We start from the raw sequence: 23,008 nt of genomic DNA, 5'->3' as shown, positions 1-23,008 counted from the left end.
AATGTGCAGCATCCACCTGGATGATGTGACGGCAGCCATAGTGCGCCAGAACGCTCACCACACATCAGCTATCAGTGGGGAGGAGAGCAGAGTAATGAAGCCCATTCATAGAGGGGGATTATTAGGAGGCTATGATTGGTAAGGGCCAATGGGAAATTTGGCCAGGACACTGGGGTTACACCCATACCATGGTGTAAAAAGTTTTCGAGAAGCGCCCTGCTTATAAAAGTTTTATACCTGTTTAATGATATTTATATATCCATCCTTCGTATGAGACATAAAACCGAGGTCCTGACTCTCTGTGGTCATTAAAAATCCCAGGGCGTTCCTCGAAAAGAGTAGGGGTGTAACCCCGGCATCCTGGCCAAATTTCCCATTGGCCCTTACTTATCATGGCCTCCTAATAATCCCCCTCTATGAATGGGCTACATTACTCTGCTCTCCTCCCCACTGATAGCTGATGTGTGGTGAGCGTTCTGGCGCACTATGGCTGCCGTCGCATCATCCAGGTGGATGCTGCACAGTGGTGGAGGGGAGTCCCTATTACCTGTAAAGCGCTTTTAGTGGAGTGTCCAGAAAAGCGCTATATAAGTGTAAGCTATTATTATTATTATTATTATTATTATTATTATTATTATTATTATTATTATTATTATTATATAAATCAACACTTAACTGTTAAACAACTGTTAACTGTTAACCGTTGAACAATGGCACAATAGAATGTTTGGTAATGCAATATTCAATGTTCTGTTACTGAAATGATACAGTATAAGATGTCTTGAAATCAAACATTGGCAGTGTGCTTCTTCACAGCTTTGGGATACTGGACTTTTAGCTGGCCTCATCTGTGTGGAGTCTGCATGCTTGCTCCATTTCTATGAGGGTTTTCTCCATATGCTCAATTTTCCTCCTAAACTCCAAACAAATGCACTCCAGGATATTTGGTGTCTCTAACTTGCTTCTTGAAAGTGTGTGCTTGCTCTCACTGCGCCTCTCTAAGGACAAAGCATTAATAAAACTAAATGGAAGAGTGGATGAATCAAATATGAGTGTTTTGAGTTTAGCTACAATCTAGAGAAATTATCAAATTAACATTCGTGGGTGTGTCATACTACTTAGAAAGCATTAACAATATACTTCTTTCTTTGAAGGATTCAATTTAACTCTTTAAAATTGTATTTTTTTATTTCTTATTGGCAATGTTATTGCTATTTTAGTCCTTTATAAGCTGAAAGCCTTCTCAACTGATAATGTGGATAATTAAAAACAGTGAGCAAAAATGAAGGAAGTATCTGCTTTTAAGATCCATGTACTGCAGACAGAGAAGGTACTTTTAACTGATCCATGGCTACATTTTTGTTTAACATATTTTCTCAACTAAAACCTAAATTGAACTTTTATCTTCTGGAACATAAAGCCTACTGTCCAAAGCATTTTGTTAAACATTGTGACTCACTTTCTTTGAAATGGAGAAGGTTTATCCTCTTCACGATTGGGTGCCTGGAACAATTAAAATGTGATATTCATTACCATATCCATAATATTAAAGTTTTAATTCCTAAACTTGTTTTTCACCTATTGTGATCTATCGTCCCATTAATTTATTTTCTCTTTATATTTTTGTTAAAAGCTCACCTTTCCAACCCAGGATTGCTTCAAAATGAGATGTAGTAAGTCTTTGGTTTGTACGTGAATAATATATATTTCAAATATAAAATTGAGAAATTAGATAAGTTTCTATGGTTTAATTACAAATGCAATTGCAATTATTAAAAATAAGTCTAAGTAACTGAAATGACATTATAATGTATATATGAAATATAGAAAGCATAGACAAATATATTTAAAACTGCAGGATCCTTTAATAATAGTCCTGGTGATGATATATAAGTGTTACATATTCTCAGTTACTTTTGGATTTAGAAACCAAAGCTAATTATTATAATAGGTGTAATAAAACTAATAATAGTGCTTGAATGTTGGATTTTTTTGTTCAGGTCTGTAGTGGAAAATGGAAATACTATAACACTATATATGAAGTATATTTATTGTGACAGACCCTTTCCTTTACCATAGCTGTCCCAAGAGTGAGTGCACACAGAAACTAACAATGGCCCAAAACTAAAATCCAGATCACCCCACTCTCTCAAAAAGACAGCACTCAACAAAAACTCCAATCCCAATTAGTACTGTGCGGCTCTTTAAAAAACAAATAAAAGCTCAATGGCACCTATGTAAGAATGTTTAATTCTCAACATTTCACCAATAATGCAATAATTAGATAATGAATTCCCTGTGCGGTTACTCATAAAATTTAGGGGCTAAAATGTCGGCCTCTAGTGGAATGTCAGATGTAATTGCAGCACCCTTTTATACTGACCTGCCTCAGTCATCTACAAATGTATTTATACTTCTTACTTTATTTTTTGTTTAACTGAGATTATTTGCCGGTTAGAGCTCCTTCAATTCATTCATAAAAGTGTCAGATGTTCCTGTGAACTGAGCTAGATTAGTGCCAGTACTTCTGTCTGGTGAATTCATAAAATTTATATAGAAGAAGAAAGAACAATATGTCATCTGAAAATGTGAAAGAAACTCTTTGTCAAAACTTTTAGTCAAGTATTACATTTTGTGTCCTCAGTCTTCAGTCTTTATGCTTGGATACTATATAATGGATTGTACCAATTTGTAATCATGGCTCTATCCATTAAATCTAAGGATTGTTTAAGGTAAAAAAATTAATTCAGGTCAGATTTAGGGTTAAGATCTTTATCTTCTTACCTTGCTGAGTCTTTCCTCTCTGCTCCTTGAGGTTAATCTGACACTAGCACTGTGAAACAGACCATAGTATACAAAGTTACATAAAGTTACAGAAAAGTCTTCTCATCCATCACTGTACTCCCTCATCATTCATAAAAGACTGACTTTTCATACACACTGGAGATAGGTTTTAAGGTAGTTAGCTGTGTTGGCTCTTGGAAAGGCAATGACTCCAGTGACTTCCTGGGCACCACGTCCGGTGGTCACTTCAGTGAAAACATGCCGCCCCTCCAATTGGCACTAATCTTACTGTAAGATCCAACAGAGCTTGTGTCATGTCAACAGATTAATGGTTCCAGCTTGGAAGAGACTGGGTGTCTGAAGTCAGAATTAAAATTAAATCTTAGTCAGAACTTAAACTAAATCAGAACTAAAACTCATTAAACTCATTCATATTAGGCAACAGTGAATGTTTTAATTCCTTAAATGACACAGTTAAAAAGCAAAGAATGACAAAGCATATTTAAGAAAATCTTTGTTGTTGAAACCTGTCCTTTCATTATTCAAGCAAATAATAAATACTATGTTACCAAGTAATAGCAATAGGAACAAAGGAAAAACTGACAGACTTGAATATGTTTTTTTTTCATTAAAGGTGTACTAATTAAATATAACAATGAAGATCGTTTTAAAATAATAACTAGTCACAGGTATTAAGTTGGTGGGAACATAAATGGTAATGGAATTTGGAGCAGCAGTACATGTTCTCTAAGCTATGGCAACTAAAGACACTGGTCTCACTCACTGATTATTACTGCTTATTTGAACTGTCAGGGTGAAAGAAGCACACAGAGTTCCAGCAGGAACGGTAGACAGGTCAGAGAAGCCTATCTGCATTGATCCATTCATCGTGTCTAGTTACAGTTTTTAACCAGTAAGAAAACAATTAAAGCTTGAAAGAAATTAGAGCCTGCATGTGTTTGCACATGGGCAAATAACAGTAAGAATTAAGTCTATAAATAAGATATGTTTCATATATAGTTTTCTCTAAGGTACCATATGTTGGACAAACTATAACATGCAATCAATCAGCAATAAATGAGCCTATAAAAATGCTGTTATCAAAGAGGTCTTAAGTACATTGTTAAGATGGTAATATTTAGTAAGATTATGAAGTAAGACTGGTGAAGAATTAGTACAGTAACTATTTTTTTTATTTATATTTTACGTGTCCATAAGACCATTAACAGTGTACAGAATAGAGCAGAGGTTATAAAATATGGGAACTGTATTTCATGTCATTACAACAAATGTCGATTAACCTTAGAATACCAATCCACAAAAATAAAACTACTTGCTGTGCTCAGCCAGTCATTGTTCAAGATCAATAAGGATAAAAATGACAAAAACAATAAAAAACAATCTTACCTTCTTATTATAGGAACAGACTCTTTTGTCTTACTTATGACCTGTCAGATTAAAAAGATTTTCAGTTAAGTTCCCAGAGTTAACTTATTTAATTTATATTAAATAAATATTTTATTCTTTGTTACATTTTTACATTTGTTTTACTGTCCCAAATTTGGAATAATCAATTCCTTATAAACTTGAAGCACTACTACAGCCTTTATACCAAGCAGGGAACAAGAGATAAAACCAGTGATGTACACATATCCTCTATACACTTGTCAGGTCATCCAGATCCTGCCTGGACTCTGACACCAATTAGTGTCATTGGAAGAGTATACTGTATATATACTGATGGAAAAAAGAAATGCAACAGCTCCTCCTCCACACTCTGGCCCTCCCGTCTACGTGGAACAAGCTGAAGAGTGACTCATCCGTGAAGAGGACCTGATCCCACTGCTGACAAGTCCATCGACGCCTCTGTCTGGCCCAAACCAGTTGGGTGTGATGTCTAAGAGGTGTGAGCAGAGGGCCTCTGACTTTGCTCTAAGGCCAGCAGCATGGAGCCTCACTGTCCTGTCACTGATGCGGGCATTGTGTCTGCCGGCAATTTTGAGCAGCAGTACATGTGGCAGATCTGAAATGATCACTCAGGTGGACTAGTCTGATGTGTCGGTCCTGCACTAGTGTGATCACTCAAGGGCGACCAGATCTTGGACGGTCATCTGTCCTGCCAGTCTGCTGAATCCTTCTCTGCAGTCGGGACACAGTGGAGCGGCTTACTCCATAATGTCTGGCAACGCTGGCACAAGACATACCTACCTGCAGCATGCCAATGGCCCTCTACCTTGGTTCTGATGGCATTTGAGGCATTATGCAATGCACAGAAAACTGACTAAATGTGGACTTTTTTGCAGTGACCTAAGCTTTGAATTAAGGCCTTTTTAAAGGTGACCTGATCAGGCATTGTTCCACCTGGACCTGGTTGGGTAAAAGTGCACTTAACAAGCTTTCATGTGATTGGCAAGTTGCAACGCCTCAGTTGTATTGTTATACAGTTGTATAACTTGTATTGCTGGTCAGAGGGCTTAAAACAAATTGAAAACTTTTTGTGAAAGTACATAAGCTATAACTATAGTATTCTCATTCCAGAAAATATTGCGTTACTTTTTGCCATCAGTATATATCAGTGCAATGAGTCAGTTACCCATTACTGTATGCGTTTATATTTATACATTCTATTTTTCCTAAAGGATCCCAGAATGTTTTACATATAGAAAGTGTCCCACTTCATCCACAACTAAAGTGCAGTACCCTCCTGCATTATGTGCCAGCACCCCAACCATGTAAAGATTAGGTACACTGTAGATGTGTGAGAAATTACTCCACAAATTGAACTAAGTATGTCCAAGCCCATAGCAGAAGACTAAATAAAGACTAAACCCAAATTTTATTAGCACTTTGATGAGATTTTTAATGATCAAGAGTTTGCTTGAATGTCTCACCCAAAGTACTGCACTTGCTACAGAGTATCCCTGTTATGGTTCTGTGTCTGTGGTCTTTACTTTCTGGTTCAAAGAGAAGAGCAACACTCATTAGTTCACCAACACCATAGCCTGGTTTTCCTTGCAGGTCTCTCATCACAGTACTAATCTCAAGCTCAGGCTAGGAGTTAGTAACACTGCTATTGTTAACACTGCCAGCTGAAAGCAGCCTGAAAAACTACAGGTATTGCTATTGCATGGCTACATAAGGCAACTTGGGAACACCAAATACTGGCATTAAATAGCAAACTATGAGCTGCTACTGAATAAAACAGTACCACTGAAGTAGATCAGATTCAAATAAGTGCCTTCTGCACTCTAGGACTCAACATACTGTATACATTTCTATTTGAGTAACTCGGGAGCATCTTTAATATAAATGGCTGTAATCAATAGTAATATTGAGTTATTAAATAAACCCTGGCTCTGCCAAGTACTGATACGGATCAAGTACAAATTGACACAAAAGACAGTCTGCTACAATTTAACAACCTCCAAAGCAAAAGATGGAGACTGAAGTTATATTAAGGTGTTCTGAGGTATGGATTTATTGGTGCTTGAAAAGTTTTAAAAGGAATCCTTCCAGGCAATCCGTAATACAAAACCAAACTGCTTTAACCAGCTATTCCTTATAATAATGGATTAATTTTAAAGTATTTTGCACAGCTCTGAAGGTTAACTAACAACAATCAAAAACAAGTTACTAACAAGTAACTAACAACAATTAATACTAAAATTTTTACTCTCACAAAGGAGGATAATAAAGACATGAAAAAACTATACTCAAGAAATCTAAAATATGACAAGTGTTTTACCCTGAAGGAAGCTGCTCTGGGATGATGTCTCATGAAAGCAGTCTCCTCAGGGCCCTCGGACTTCCTTCTAACATCTCCAGAACCTAACTCATATCCGACCTCTCTGCTATTCAGAACCTGGAAGTATAAAAAAATTAAGTCTAAATAGTTTCCATACTGGAAAAAATCTAGTGTAAATGTTTAAATTCTCCTAATTCCTCATTCAAGGAGTAACAGACAATCCCCAAGTAATGAAGGTGAGACAAATAAAAAGAGCTTTTACAGATATGTACAGGCTTGGATGTGGCCACCTGGCTATGTGGCCAAGTCTGTTAGAAACTCCTATATAACAAGCCTTAGGGCTGCCACACTCGTGTTGGAGGTGGAGTTAGTTGTGTGCTAATTGCAGGAGAAACATTTGGATAGAAAGCCTAAAGACCTACATTTATACATATCCCAGAGAACAGGAGATTAGTTGGATCACAGACTTGTTTTTCTACAAAATGTTCATAATATACCCCATATATAAAATGTATATTTAAATAACAAACAGTAAAGACCTGTAGTTATTGTTAAGAAGGGGTGATAAACTTATTTTTGGTGCTTAAATTGCTTTTATTCCCTTAATAATTAGTTTTAAGATTTTACTTTTTTTCACTTACAGTAATTATTATATGCAAAACTGTGTACAGTACTAACAAAATCAAGATAAGCTTTTTTAAAATGAAAATCAGTTAAGATAGGAGTTGTAAAAATTTAAATAGGCTAGGGGGTGCTATTGCTGCACTAATACATATTTGAATTCACATCTGCTCAAAAACTGATAACATAAAGAGGCATAATAACAAATATAAACATGAGATGAGTAGTATCTTAATAGTTACGAGATTCTATTCACCTTGTTGTCTCCATTCTCTCTGATTTCCCAGAAACGTCTTGGGCTGTGTATTAGCTCTTTTTCAGCAATGTTTTGTACAGAAGGGCTGGTAGGACTCATCGGAGAGAATACATTTCCCCTCCCAGTGGGGGAACTTGGACTCTTATCAAAAGAAATGGAGAGAGAGCTGCAAAGATAACAACAATAGACAGTAAAAACTTTACACACAATTCAAAGGCACAGGTGATCATGAAACATAATACAGCCAGCAACCCTTGAGATGGTCTTGCAATGTCCTAGGATTAGTTATGGTGAAAGATGCATACAGACGTATTATGAAAATACAAAAACGAGAAACACTGTAAAATTATTACACACGTTATTACAAGATAAAATTATTTTTTAAATGGTACTGAGGAAGCATTACTTTTAATTTATGTTAGAGTATATCTTTACTGCCTATATAAAATAAAGGAACAAGTAAACGTTCCATGCTGAAAAGCACCTTCTTTGGGTGTGTATATAAAATATAGTTTGCTGTAAAATGAAAAAATGGCTAAAAAGGTGTCATCCATTGTGAGAAACATGAAAAAGATTAAACATTAATTTAAAGGATAAGCATGAGGATGTTTTATTGAAGAGAACTATCTTAAAAGACTTTAAAACATATAATACTGTAATATGCAATTAACCCTATTAGTACTATTTAGATTTAAATAAATTATTGCTAATAAAAATAGAAACACAAGTGATACACTATAAAAAATTAGCAAAGAAGAAATATGGTATGATTTTAAATTTTTTATATTTTCATTAGTTCATTAGAACAATCTAATGAATCTGTTTCACAATTACCTGACAAACATCCGGGGTGACTTAGTTGGAGTCTTTTTCTCTGTTTCTTTGTTATACAGGAATTCGGTATTTTCACTCTAAAAATAAATGATGAGAATAATAAACTTCATGTTTAATAAATACTATGTCAACTTTACCCCAAAGGACTTTTTTAAAAAGAGCTGTGGATGATATAACTACATTTAAATATGATTTTCGTTTATCTGATTTGTAGCCACTTTAAATATCAGAGTTATTGATCAGTCCTTAGAGAATGCAGTATTACAGATGACTTTTTCTTTCCTAGGCTAAGCAAAAGAGAATGCTATTTCTAAAAAGGCATTGAACATTTCTTTCAAGATTTGCCATTACAATAATGAACCATTGTCGTCATTGTCTTCTTGAACTGCATATGGACCTGACCCAAGTGAGACATATCTTTATGTCTTTAATTTTGATAAAGCAAATTAAATTCAGAAAGAAAACCAGTCTTCTTATTTTCCTTGCCAGTACTTTCACTGTCTTCAACAAGGTCAAGTTTTGTTAATAAACACTGTTTCATTATAATATCAATCATGTACTCACAGAGAATGAAACTCAGCAGGTGGTAACATGTGACCATAAGGAAATGGGAACAGTTTGCTGGCACTTAACCTCAGGAGCTTTCATGTTTTAATGACCTTTGAGCATTTCAAATGGTTTTCTTTCCAGTGTAACAGCACGAATGTAATTATTTACATTATGGGTCTACTTCTGTAATTTTTGTTGTAGATTGTGATTTTTGTGCTGTCTTGTTCTACTGAATTATAATAATGATAAATAATAATTTAATCTCAAAGGACTCTAGAGGCCCCCTCTAAAAAATGGGAAGATTAACTGCATTATAACATACTTACTACATTCTTTTTGACTGACGCAGAGTTGCTTCTCAGGTCATTATCATCTTTGCTGTTGGGACTCCTTGGTGTCTCAGCCTTGGGCTCTCTTCTTCCTTCAAGACTGTCATCTTCTGCCTTGAACTCAGCTTCCTGCCCCTCCTCCTCTCGTTGCTGCCTCAGTGTCTCCACGTGTCTCCTCTTCCTCTTCTCATCTCGTGCCTTTAGCATCTCTAAAAACTCCAGGTGGGCCTGAAGATCTTCTGGTTCAGGGGTGTCCTCAGAACTGCAAGAACAGCATCAAATTACACAAACAACAAAGAAACATAGACAAACATACACACACTTTATATGCAGTGAAAAGCGAAAGCATTGGGACAGTGTTGTGAAATTTTTCATTTTTGCTAAAGTTTACTATATACTAATGACATTTGTGGCTTCTTGGAAAATCGGCTCTAGGTATGAGTGTGTCCATGTGTGTGCTTGTATCGGACTGGCATTCTTTCCAGAGTATACCCTGCCTTGCGCCCGTTGCTTGTTGAGATAAATTCTGGCTCCCTTACAACCCAGAACTAGAAAAAGCAGTTAGAAAATAGATAGGAGGACTAATGAAGTTTGTATTTCTGAAACAAAAATGTTTCTTTGAGGCAAAAGAAGAAAAGAAGAATCTTTTGTTTCTGTGTATTATCTTGTACAAATGTTTAGCCATGTTTTAACAATGTCATTTGTTGCATCAATGCCCCAATTTCAGCTAAGTGCAAGTATTGGGACAAATAGCTGACAGGTGTTTCTAATTACTCAAGCATTCCATGCTGCATTAATTGTGGCAACATAAAAGAGCTCTGAATGTGTTACCTTGGTTCCAGCCTTTCCAGTTTACTTTTTGGGTCTGCCTCTTGAATTAGAAAACATTAGCCAAAATGTAGACCAGAGAGTTGTCTATGTTGGAAAAGCAAGTTTTGGTGAAGACAAGAGCAAAGGAAAACCTATTAGAATCAATGAGATTGGGAATCGCACAATCAAAAATATGTAATATCTTGAAAAGAAAGAAACTACTGGAGTTCTAAGCAATTGGAAAAGAGCAGGTCTTCCAAGGAAGGAAGAAGACAGCAGCTGAGGAAAAGTCACTAGAGCTGTGAATAACTTTATAAATCTTTATAATCAATAGTTCAAAATAAATTCAAAATTCAAAGGAATAAATTCAAGAGGAGAATTACAAGGACTGCAATGCAAGATACAAACCTCTCATCGGCAAAGATGAGCCACAATAGTTCTGGAACAAAGTTTTATGTACAGACAAGATGAAGATAAACCTTTTTCAAAGCAACTAAAAGGCAAACGTGTGGAGAAAGAAAGGACCTGCTTTCAAAATCTTTTCACTGTAGATTAAGCATATTCATTACAACTGTTGTTTTCAATCCTGCTCCTGACGAACCTCTTTCAGAGCCGAAAACAGATTTAATTCTAAGTGGCTAGAACATTGAAATTATTCGCACAGAGCTCAAGTTTAACAACTATAAACCATATTTTGATCTCTAAGACCTGGCCTATTTTATTGGTCCAGGATTATTCTATGCTTCCAAGAACCTAGTGTTGGAAAGTTCTGAAACCTAATGTGCACTCTTCTTCTGGGGTCCTTGTGTTGCTGCTAATCTTAAAGAAGTCCCTCAAGTTGATATAGTCACTTCCTGTCAAAAGTCTGAATCCCAGAAAGATTCAGTTCCATTAATCTGAGCATTTCTTCCAGAGAATAAATTAGTCTGTCTGCTTTCCTTTATACTGCCTCTAGAGTGCAAAGGGAAAAACCTTGTTTTTATAACATAATGACAAAAACTGTACACAGTATTAAAATTTCACAATTTTAAGATAATTTCCCTTGATTTAAGATATACTCATAATGGTCTAATCCAAGTAGTATGATGGTTATTTTTACTTCTTTCTCACATTGACTAGAAAAAGGAAGGATTACTTAACATCTTTGATTTTTATCAAACACGACCTCTTTAGTATAGTGCCATCCATTTGCTATTTAATGGACTTTCAGATTGCATTTTTAGATTGTATATATCCATGTTAAATTTAATTTGCTACGTTTGACCTATATCTGAATTTTCTCCTCTTGTATTATTTGCACTGCAGATGAAGTATTTGAAGCTCCACCTATTTGTGCATTAGCTGCAAATTTGATGGGATTACTAGACAACAGTATATCAATTTAAATTTATGATGTATATCTGGAAGTGATCCTAATACTGTTTCCTGTAGTTTTCCACTAAAGATTCTTTCTACATTCCACTGAGATTGCTATACTGCAAAGGGAGATTGAAGACGTCTGCACACCCCCTCTGTCATGTCCAAGACCTCTCAGGGCTCAATCACATCACAGCATGCTTGCATGTGCATTGCAGGTACATGAAGCCACAGTTGCACAGCATGCTGAGGAACCCCTGACTGACTAGAGCTTACCCAGCTACAGTGGCAGTTGTGCACCACTGTTGGGAAATCCCAGCCAAGTCAGCTAATACAGGGCTACTCAATGGGTCTTCCAGTCTGCTCCTTTACAACACATTGCTACAGAGAAGGCCTTATTAAATTGAACCCATTGTACTGACCAATTTATCAGTTAAATTATCTTTATAAATGGAAAAAGGTTCTAGGTGTCAGATTGTATAGCTTGTGTGAGTCCATGGCACCCTTTCCATGAGCAAGATAGATCAAAGGACCTAGTGTAGAAACTGTTTTTATAGTCTCATATGCAAAGGCATTTAGTCAAGTATTTAAGAATTCATCTTAATGCAAGCAATAAAATATATGGACGCTCCAGAATCAGGACTCAGGACCACATTAATATAAGTAAACAAACTGAAAGTAATTACAGCCCAGAATAGGAATGAAAATTAGCACTCCTTAGTACAACAACAACTTAGACCAGCATTCAATGATAACAGCTAGTAAAATAGGCATAACATGCCACATAAGGTTTGTCAGAGCCACTGATCCATTATAATTCTTTTAACATTCTCTTCATTAAAAAGCCTGTAGAAGGGAATATTGCTGGCATTGCACAGTAGAGAAGAACACCCAACTGTGGTTGTTTGCTTATTTCTTTTGGTTCTGTGAAGAGTGTTTTTTATGTTTCCCAAAATGTGCACACCTGGTAAGATCCCACTGGAAATTATGAGTAATTATTTAAACACATAACATTTAAATAACTAGGGAACCCAACTACTACATACAGAAAAGTGCTCTTAAAAATATTTTTTGTACCATGCTTTGATGACACATTTAATTGTACAGTAATATCTGTATGCAATGAATTCATTAATTTCTATTACTCAATTTCAAGAGCTTTTACTGCAATAGCTCCAACAGAGCAGGCTGAATACTGTACTTGTGTTTATAAGACCCAAGGTTTCCACAGGAATCAGAGTTTTGGCCCTCAAGAGGCTTCATATGTGCATTCTTCCCGATTTTTGTTTTTTGTAATTGACCACATTTTAAGTAATTTGACCAAGTCAGAATTTAAGGAGATGACAGCTTTCTAGCAATGAAGACACACTTTACTGATCTAAGAAAAGGTTTCTTACTGAACCAGCCACACCTGCTTGGTATCAGGGCTGTGTCTTCTGGGGTGGCATCAGGTGACTCTGACACAGAAGTGCAGCTTCGGTTTCTTCTCCGTCGCTCACGCTCAATCTCTTCCTCATCCTCCACTGTCCACTGGCGTGTCAGACTGGAAGATGGAAAAAAAATAGGTTTGGGTATTTGCCCACTTTTCATGGATTAGAAGTGCTCCTTATAGCTTACTCATTACATATTACATATCATTACATGATAGAAAAAGTGTGGAGCTGTCAAAGTGAATAAAAAAAGGCTCTTGCTCAATCAGGTTTTACCTGTTGATCTTTCTGAAAGCTTTGTAGCCGGAGGATGCAACTCTGATTATCGAGTGATAAATTTGATTATTTCTCTTTCATCTCAGACTGAAAGTAAAACTAATGAAGTAAACAATAAGTCAAATCAGTTGTGTTTTCTTCCAATTAGTCAGGTGGTTACCTGAAGAAATTGAAAGGATTAGTCAAAACTAAAACCTTTAATTAATTAAGGATTAATCAATCTGATTAAGGAACCAGGCATTAGTTAACTGGAGTTGTCTACCTATTATGTATAATTTAATTGTTTGGTTAAGAACATTCAGAATTAATTCCATTCCAGCCTGATGAATATAAGAAACATCAGAAAACAGTTTGGTAAGCATTCCTTAGTCACATATTATTACTCATTTTGACTGCATAATCATTAAAATATTTGGTAAATGCACAATATTTTGAATCTTCCAAGAAAACATTAAAATGTCACACAATATCACTGTAAGCACCGGTCCTTAGGTATCATGATTTTTAAAATCTTCTGTTGTAACCGCTTACATTTTAAGTCATCAAGTTGACAGTAATGTAGATGAAAAAACAATGGATGAAATGTGCTTAAGTAGTTTTATCTAGGTTGCACTATGTGGGTGTTCCTTTACTTTGTTTTCTTTGCATAATGATAAGATAAGATCACTTTATTAGCCACATACAATTTCTTGTATTAGGAATTTGTCTTTTTCGCATACCCCAACTTGCTCTCCATGAGACACACAGACAGGGAGAGAAGCTTGGGGTCAGAGCGCAGGGTCAGCCATTTATACGGCATCCCTGGAGCAGTTGGGGTTAAGGGCCTTGCTCAGGGGCCCAACGGAGTAGGGTTCCTCTGCCGATTGGGGGATTTGAATTGGCTTAGCCACAGAGCCACCGCTCCCCCCCTCCTGGATTTTCATGAGTGTTCTAATTAAGTAACTGATTAATCTATTATGTCATTACTTGCTCCGCTTTAATGAAAACCAGAAAATACTATTGCTGTACTACAGACCTGTGACATAGGATATAAATTTTAACACTATACAGCCAAAGTTAGAGCTATAATCAAATGTATTGTAATAGTTCATAAGAAATTTAAGTTATATATATATTTTCAGAGGCCTATTTCTCTTTATATGCTTACTGTATGTGTTCCCATAACCAGAACACACCATCTATGCAATATCACAAAGAATAGAGAGGCTGGGCATCACCCCTTGGTCTAGCCAATCAACCGATATGAACTCTCACTTAACTTGTCTGAGCTATACTCACCTAAAATCTCAGAAGAAAAAGTCATGGGAGTCTGGAGCAAGATACCCAGTCATGTTGTTGAAGAGAACATCATTCAAGAAAATACTGTATAAGCCCCTTAGATTAAGCAGGTACTCCCAACCACAAAAGCTGCATTAAATGCGTCAAATAGTAACCTTATTTCTGGTTTTATGTAATGCTAGTATCCAAGTTATCCCACTTCCCAGGATTTGACTCTATACTGTATGTATATTCTTCATCATGAATTGACTGTGATCCTTTAAATCAGATTTGCAGAAGTAAAAGGGTGGCACCTCCACCATATTGTTTCAGTTCTGTGGGTGGTTCCAAAACAAACAGATATTCTTTCTAAGGTTTTGTGGCTGTTTACGTGTCTGCTTTCCATGCCTGCAAATGTATTTTATACATCAGGCATGAAAATGAAATTTGTATACAGTAGCTCATAAGAACATAAGAAAGGTTTTTAACGAGGCCATTCAGCCCATTTAGCACAATAAGTATTTAGTAGCTAATTGATCTGAGAATCCCATCCAGCCTTTTCTTGAAAGAAGCAAGTCTATTCAACATCATGGCTGTGTGGTTTGTTCCATATTCTCACAACCCATGGGGTAAAGAAGTGCATATTGTTTTTGGTTTAAAATGCACTTGCCACAATGCTCCATTTATGTCTTCTGCTTCCTGTTTCACTCTTTTTCCTGAAGAATTCTGCTGGGTCGACTTAGTGAATGCACTTGGGAGTTTTAAAAACTTCTGTGAGGTCCCCTTATACTCTTTTTTATAGACTTAAAAGTTTTAGGCTTAAAAGATTCAGTTTCTTCAGCTTGTCAATTTAGGACATTTCCCTTAGCCTCAGAATATATTTGGTTGGTCTTCTTTGGACTGATTCAGAACAGAAATATCTTTTCTATAATGCGGTGAACATTATATTGTCCCTTAGGTTGATATGCGTTATACAACTTTATCATACTGTAACATAATGTAACATAACATACTGTAACTGCAATTTCAATTAAAAATCCTAACATTTTGATGTCCTATTTAATTGCTCTCCCACACTGTCTAGAAAATGTAAGTGATGCGTCAACATAATTTGACACATCATTAATATCTTCTCCTATCTCAGTGTTTGCCATTTTGTACTTAAAGTACATGCCATGCTCTGCACTTGTCTGCATTAAACATTATCTGCCAAGAGGTTGCCCAGCCTCAGATTTAATTTAAATCTTTAATTTGATCTAAAATCATCCCCTGACCTCAAACTCAGCTCATAATTGTTGTCTTAGTAGACAGTGCATTCAGTGCATACACAAGGAAATTATAGTATAGAAACTAAAAAAAAAAAAGATTATGTCTGGTAGCATGGTAACAATGACATAAGACACATGAAGGAAATACAATTTTTTGCCATTTTTCAATCATTTAATTAAAAAAAACTCACTGTGTCTCTGTAATCTCACTCTGGGTTGTTTTCCTTCCCAGCTTCATGTCTGAGAGTAAGTGAGAAATACACCCTCTATATGATAGTTTTCCTGTTGTCTAAGGGCGTTTTTTATCATGTGGTGAGATCTAAAAACTCATCTCTCAACTGTTATGCAAATATTTTATTAGGTTTGTTAGTTTTCTGTTTCCAAATATTTAACTTATTGGTCTGTCAGATTGGTCTGTCACCTGACATCACACTTATAACTCAATACAAGTGCTTCCATGTTTATAGATATGTATAGCATAAATTAATCCCAGAATCCTAAACTGTAGGGTTTCTTAATGTTAGTTAAGTTTTTTTTTAAAAATGTCTATTATTGTATCCAAAGCAGGACTATTTAAAAATAGGAAAGGGGGAGAAAATAAATTATATATATTTTTAACTTAAACTTTTTTAATCAAGCAACTGTTAGATTTATTTAGAAATCTATGCAGAACATAAACTAGCAAAGAAAATTATAGTGTTCTACAAATATATTCGCTTGCATGTAGGCCAATATTTTAATGCAGCTAATTAAAGAATAGCATAAACACAAAGCACGCTCAAAGGATCTTGCACATCTTGGAACCCTATCACTATTGTTATTACTGTAAATTAAACAGTAAGGTCATATACTGTAAGTATCAAATTCTTCATTTCGGATTATCGTCTAGGCTTAAATCGCCAGATGGAATTAAACCAATAGTTCTATTACTATTACTAAGAATGCGCATTATTACCCAATCCATGTACATGCATCTATTCTAAAGGATAAAAAATAGTCATTTTGAAGCAATGTTTATTGGTATTATTTGCATCTAATCTGAAGAAATGCAAATACATTATGCATTATATCTCGTTCCCAATGTTTTGGTAAGAAATGTCTGCTATTTCAGTGACTGCTTTATGTGAAGGTTATGGGTTACAGTTAAGATTGGGGATAGAGGTTAGGTTAAGGCAGTTAGGGAGATGGATTGAGAAAGTGTTAGTGTGAGGTAATTGCTGCAATGTTTGTTGTTCCCTATGCTAGCATGGGTTTCAACAGTTAGCAGACTGAGCAGCAGCTCCCATGCTGCTGAAATGGCTATTTTACACTTTGGTGCATGTACTGTAGATCCACAAGGATCAGCTGTTATTATTGGAGTGTTTGACACACTACCTTTCCCACCTGTGTCTGAAGATTACTGACTGATAACCAGTTAGGAGCTGTTGAGAAAATTCTGTTAAATCAGCTATTTTAAACCAAGTTGAAGAGAAAACTAATTTGCCACATCTTGTGAATGTAATAAACATAATTGATTTCTTATACCTAAAAAAGCAGTTAATATCAAACAATTGTTTAAATTAAGGTTTCAATAGTTTAACCTAATTAAGAAGTAATTTGAAATAACACCCATAAAAAGCATGGCAAACTAGGACTGGAAAATATTGTGAGGTATGAAAATATTTAGCTCTGAAAGATAAAAAAGAATAATAGTACTTATGGTCTTACTACAATACAACTGCTTTCAGTTCTCAACTATGCACCTGTTCATTGAGTTTTATTATTAAGGTATGAGTCTTCCAACAAGCCCCACCTGGTATGAAGATGTTCAAGACAAGACAAAAACTAAAAGCTGGCTTCTGATGTGCTAACGAATGGATAGAGTCCACTCAATCATTCATCTCCAAACTAGCGATTTGCAAAATTACTTATTCTTATTTAATCCATGCATTTGTTGAGAGTTCCTAACTTGTAGAAATATCTATGTTAATTTCTTAAACCCTTATACTGTACATGCACACACTCAATTGTGCAAACTGATTATTACTGTATATAAAATTATCTGTGGTCAGAGATACTGTAGCTACACTTTCATCGCAGGTACTGTACAGCATGTACAGTAGTTAGTAGTTGAACTTCTCCAAGCACATTTTGTATTTTTCCCTTAAACTACAGAAAAGAGTGGGTGTGTTGCTGACTAAAACATTAGCAAACACAATATAAACACTGATAACTGCCAACTCGATAGAGCATTTGTGATAGAGACTCCGGAAACCATAACAGTTCACCCGCAACAACCAGGTAGCAAACTATCCAAAGTAGTATAGGTATGCACCAATTTTCTAGGTCATCGCCAGATTTTAACACAAACTGTATTTAGATAACTGTAATACAGCTACATTATATAATATAAATGGTTTTATCCTTACCCCCTTGTAATGAAAAAGACATCAGAGTACTGTGTGTATTCATATAGACAGAAATTATATTTACATACAATCTATAGATTACAATACGATGGAGCAGACACAGATTGTAAAAATGTTATCTCATGTATCTGGTGCTGTACCGAGTTTACAAAGCAAGGTGCTTGAACAATTAACAAGAGAAAAGCCTACTAACTTACCTGGAAAGAGCTGACCAATTCTTTCGGCTTAAAGACATTTCGATTGTCTCTCGCTGCAACTTCTTACAGTCCCAAATCAGTACTGAACAAAAGAGGGATCTATCAGACACTGTTAGACTCCGGCAGGAACTTCAGATTTTCTCAAAACTTTCTGTAATCCACCGTAATGCACTGGTACTACAGTACATCCACCTTTACCCCGCGCTGCTGAAAGATCACATGACTTCTGATATCATTGTTTCGAGATGTAATTTACCTGTAAGCAGGACCTTCCAAATGCACTTTGCGCTCAAGTAGGCGGATGATCTTCAGAAAAAGGTTCTACCTTAAAAAAGTGATGTTTTGTTTTGCGCTTCGCATCGTCTTTGTTTCTCTTTTGGTCTGACAGTTTTTTCCGCATGTATTTGTACAGTGCCGAAATGGAGTTTCAGGACATACTGTATAATAACGTCGTACCTGAAGGCAAAGCAGAAGTATACGCCTGAATACCCCTGAGCTGGGAACAATAACCTGTAGTATTATAGTGTGAAGTATTTTTCACATGAGTAGGAATAAATATGAACTGGATTTCTAAGCAAAACGAATGAAATTTAAGACATCAGCTTGTACTTATTCTATTACTGCCTGTGGATGACCGTAGCTTGTAATCCATAAATTTATAGCTATACGATTTTTTTAAAGGCATATTGTTTTTAAAACAAAAGGAAAGGTGACTTGTGACAGCTTAGTTTATAATAATTCCAAGTATACATGTATAATTTAAGAAAAAGTACACACATGTATTTTGTTACATTTAGATTGTTGCAAGATAATCCAAATACATCCAAACAAGTATTTAATTCAAAAAAGAATTGAATTATAGTGTATGTACTGTATAGTATTTTGATATTAATATGAATTTATAACTTAAAATTCCTATAACTTAAAGATAATTTATTGCGTTTTAGGGAATTACATTTTATAATATATTCTTTTCATATCTGTTTTTATTTCATTAGGATTAACACTATACAGTATACAGTTGTGTATATGTAGCCCTTTTCGTTACATCTACTGTATAATGTAACATTTAAATGTCATCACATTTCCTAAGATATTGAAAAGATCTAAGCAATAGATGTTAAGGGACTTTAATTAGTGAAATGTATATAACAAAACAAATTTCCCACTCAGGGATAATAAATATTCTCTCTCTCATGACTGCAATCCAAGTAAAGATCAGAATTAAAATACACATTTTGAACTAATACTGCAGTACTATTGACAAAAGTTTTGTGACATAAGAGCTTGATACACAAAAAGAAATATCAATTCCCTTTGAGATATTATTATCTGCCTATCCTTACAACCCATATGAATCATTCTGTGTTTGCTGTACTGAAGAGCCACACCCTTACTGTGAACCACACAGGACTTTGCCCAGTGCAGTTTGAAAGGTGTAGATAGTTCCTCCTGGGTGAACTATCTACACCTTTCAGTTGTAGGACACCTGCAAAGGGATGCCCAGAATGAAAAAGATAAGCAAATATGCAAAGCTATCTGAAATTTCCCTGCAGATAAAAAAAACAGCCTAATTATGTTACATAGTGTGCCCATATTCTATGATATTTGTAAAATTATTTTATTATTTTGTGATTTATTGAAGAAAATGCTAGCACTGTAATTGGTTTGAATGGGATCAATACCAGTTTTTAATGGTTTAATGTCTGTTGGCATATTTACTGTATACCTCCTAGTACACTGTCATGAAGGTTTAGGTTTCACAGATTAATGAGTTAATAGAACGGTTTCTTCATGTGTGGTGTCTAAAATACACTATATTGTCTAAAAGGAAGCAACATTCCTTTTGCCCTCATTTTTACAGGTTAGTTCTAAAATATACCGCTATCTAATATTATATGTGCATAAAAAGTCACTTAATTATAATAGTTAATTTGTTTAAATAAAATAGTACGAATATTAGAGAATGATGCACTCCATAAGAGTTACACAGGCTGTACAACTTAATGGGGGTACCTGACTTCCTGAGGACTGTAAAGTCACAGCAGACCATGCCTTTTTCTGTCTGTGACATGCTCTGGGGAAGAAGACTATGTAAGTGACCTTGGAAGTTTAATAATTCTTGGTGTACATGATTGGTGCATCACTGCTGGCAACAGCAGACCTGGATAATGCACCATTTCAGGTTAACAGGCAGTGAGAGACAGATAAAAGGAAGGAAAGAAGCATAAACTAAGCTGTAAAGAGCTAATAAGCCAAAGGGACAGTTCGAGGGGTGGGTACGCTCAAGAGATGATTAGTACAATGCCCTCTTCCCAGAGTCTGCCTCTCATTAGGCAAGTGAAGCTCCAGGTGATGTAGAGGGCAGATGATGTAGTTGTATAAGAATATCTAGTCTTTAATACTAATTTATTAATGTGAGTTTTCCTGAAGACTGAAATCTAATCCCAGTGCTAGTATAGAAAAGAACACATTGGCTATGGACTTTCTAAAATGTGGTTTTCATGCCTGTATTATATTTGCACAAGGTATTCTTTAATAGTTCATTTAAATTACCAAACAAACATTGAAAAGAAACTGAGACACCTTTCTAGAAGCATGTTCCAAACAGAGGAGAGTGTATTAGAAAGTTCTAGTCTGTGCTGGCAATGGTATGTTTGTGCATGTGAAGGAAATTATCCCAATATCTGTAATCCATATTCTCTTCATACTGATACACATACACACCCAGATACACATACACACCCAGAGCACAAGACAGTATTACCTGCTGAATGGAAAGATAGTCCACTGCAGAGCACAAACACATGTACACAGTGACAAATTAGAGACACCAATTATTGTGGACAGCATTACTTTGGACAATGGAAGGAAATTGGAGCACCCGAAGAAACCCCACATGCACATAGGGAGGACTTCAAAAGAAAAGGTGCTGCAGTCCAGAATCAAACCAAAGAGGCAGCAGTCTTCACTGGCACACCACTATGCCAACAGAAATATCAACAGGAAGATGAAGATGTGTTTATAAAAATCTGTTCAAAAACAGAACAACAGTGCAAAGGTAGAAAAAGGTTAATCCCCACCCAGAAAATCCTCCCATTGCCCTACAATTGTATAATACAAATACAAATCTTTTATATAGTCAATTGTAATACGTAATATACGCATTATATTAATCTTTCATCTTTGCCAATCTGTGAATGAAATTGGAATTTTGAAATTCAAAAGATATGGAGGTCAGGGGCTTAGGGTGAGGCTAAAACCTAGATTTCCACCATTGTAGGAAAGAATCTTGCTGAACCATCTAAACATTAACCCAACTATGTGTGCTTAGATTAATTTTTTACAGAAGCTGTGTTTCATTTTGAAAAGTAGAAATTAAATCTTGCTTGTAATTGAACCACTGCATAATACATTTTAGTCCCAACATTTAAATTTAAGGTGCATTTCTGTTCTCCTCTTATTGTATTATACTATTATGCATATTAACTTCAATAATTTTTTAAAAAAACTGAAAAAAGTGAATTAATAAAGATGTGTTTTTAAACATCTGTTCAATAAAAGGTATTATGGTGCATTCTTGTAACCCCAGTCAGCAAGGATCAATCTACACTCTGGAAATCCTCCTGTTGCTCTACAATTGTTGTAATATATACATTCCTTTATTAATCTGTGAATGAATTCTGAATTTGGAAATTCAGAAGTCTTTTATTGTTGAGGTCAGTAGTCTAAGGTGAGGCTGAGACATAACCTCAACATTTTTTTATACTCTATTTTCTGTGAGCTATGAGAATTTCTAGTTCTTGGTATTGTTTCTGGTTTTAGACAAGAACTGCAAAATATAATCCCATTTCATGCTATATGCTGAATCCTTCAAAAATATATAACATTTTGGCTGTGATATGATTTGGAGCTAACTATTTTAAAAAAATCATAATTTGTAGAATGAACATCACTGAGACAATAAGACTTGCATTTGGACCACTACCATATATCCCTTGATATAACATAACAGTTCTCTTTGGTATGTGAAGTTAATTGGTAATCATTTATTTTTCAGTCTCAGTGAGAATTTAAACTGCTTTTGTTGTTTTTTTTCCCTTTAATAATAGCATCTATATACAGTATGACAAATTTCATGACCACTTGGAATTAAAATGACTGTCATCAATATCTCTGAGTCAAAGTCTGGGAAAGATTTTGTCACTTTCTGAAGCAGCCCCAGTTGCTAAGTCATTAGTGCTCGATTTGGGGCTTTGGGTTTGTCCAGCAGTCGTAATTACACATGGAATAGAAGCAATTTATGGTATTTTTTTCAGACCTACAAGTTTTATAGTAAAGCATAAATGTTTTTTGGCTCTCAATTCAAATGTTTAAAATTAAGTAAAATTGAAATCAACTATACCAATACTGTATATGCCTACAATGCATTAATGCGCATGCTTAAGACCTTCACAAGGCAGACCTTTTACGTTCTACTGATTTTGACAACAAATTTGCTCTGAAGTAGTAATACACACCAGTAGTAAGATGATGCAATAGGAACCTGCAGATCACAAGAAGAAAGTTCTTTTTATTCTTACTTTTCCTTTAAACATCCTTATATGTTTAAAACATCTTCAGATATTTAAAGCTCTACTTTTTGGGTGCAAGGCATAATAAAATATTATTAAGAGTGAATTCTACAGATAACTGCAAGAATTAACAATAGATTTACCTGAATGTTGACATCCAAGTTTGAAGACCTAGATTATCATTATTGATCTTCACCATTTTGAAGGAAAGACCACATGACTGTTACAAAAGGAATTTGGTATCCCATCAGCTTGTCAACGTCTCATCATCAATATTTCATCATGAGACAGTGAAAATGTGTCTCATTCATTCG

General features: G+C 35.3%; 2 protein-coding genes across 6 annotated transcripts in view; both read right to left on the bottom strand.

The window, feature by feature from the left end:
• lad1 (ladinin) overlaps positions 1–18,534 on the bottom strand; it is a 37,173-nt gene extending 18,639 nt beyond the window's left edge. For 3 of the 5 annotated variants that reach the window (XM_088639821.1, XM_088639823.1, XM_088639825.1), the window contains exons 1-9: positions 15,707–15,791; positions 12,696–12,827; positions 9,116–9,380; positions 8,241–8,317; positions 7,407–7,572; positions 6,530–6,646; positions 4,192–4,232; positions 2,785–2,833; positions 1,460–1,503 (exon numbers count right to left, since the gene is read on the bottom strand). In XM_088639821.1, the coding sequence (XP_088495947.1) occupies positions 1,460–1,503; positions 2,785–2,833; positions 4,192–4,232; positions 6,530–6,646; positions 7,407–7,572; positions 8,241–8,317; positions 9,116–9,380; positions 12,696–12,827; positions 15,707–15,753 (938 nt within the window). In that variant the 5' untranslated portion in view covers positions 15,754–15,791. Of the gene's footprint in view, positions 1–1,459; positions 1,504–2,784; positions 2,834–4,191; positions 4,233–6,529; positions 6,647–7,406; positions 7,573–8,240; positions 8,318–9,115; positions 9,381–12,695; positions 12,828–15,706; positions 15,792–18,120; positions 18,356–18,376 lie in introns of those variants that run through there. The other 2 variants (XM_088639826.1, XM_088639824.1) reach the window with 2 other exon arrangements.
• phlda3 (pleckstrin homology-like domain, family A, member 3) overlaps positions 1–23,008 on the bottom strand; it is a 160,516-nt gene that overhangs the window by 86,737 nt on the left and 50,771 nt on the right. The gene's annotated exons all lie outside the window — the stretch shown is intronic.

This window comes from Lepisosteus platostomus, chromosome 7, assembly GCF_059453375.1.
Source record: "Lepisosteus platostomus isolate fLepPlt1 chromosome 7, fLepPlt1.hap1, whole genome shotgun sequence".
In the NCBI taxonomy this organism is placed as follows: Eukaryota; Metazoa; Chordata; class Actinopteri; order Semionotiformes; family Lepisosteidae; genus Lepisosteus; species Lepisosteus platostomus.
This window is presented reverse-complemented; position numbering and strand designations above follow the sequence as displayed.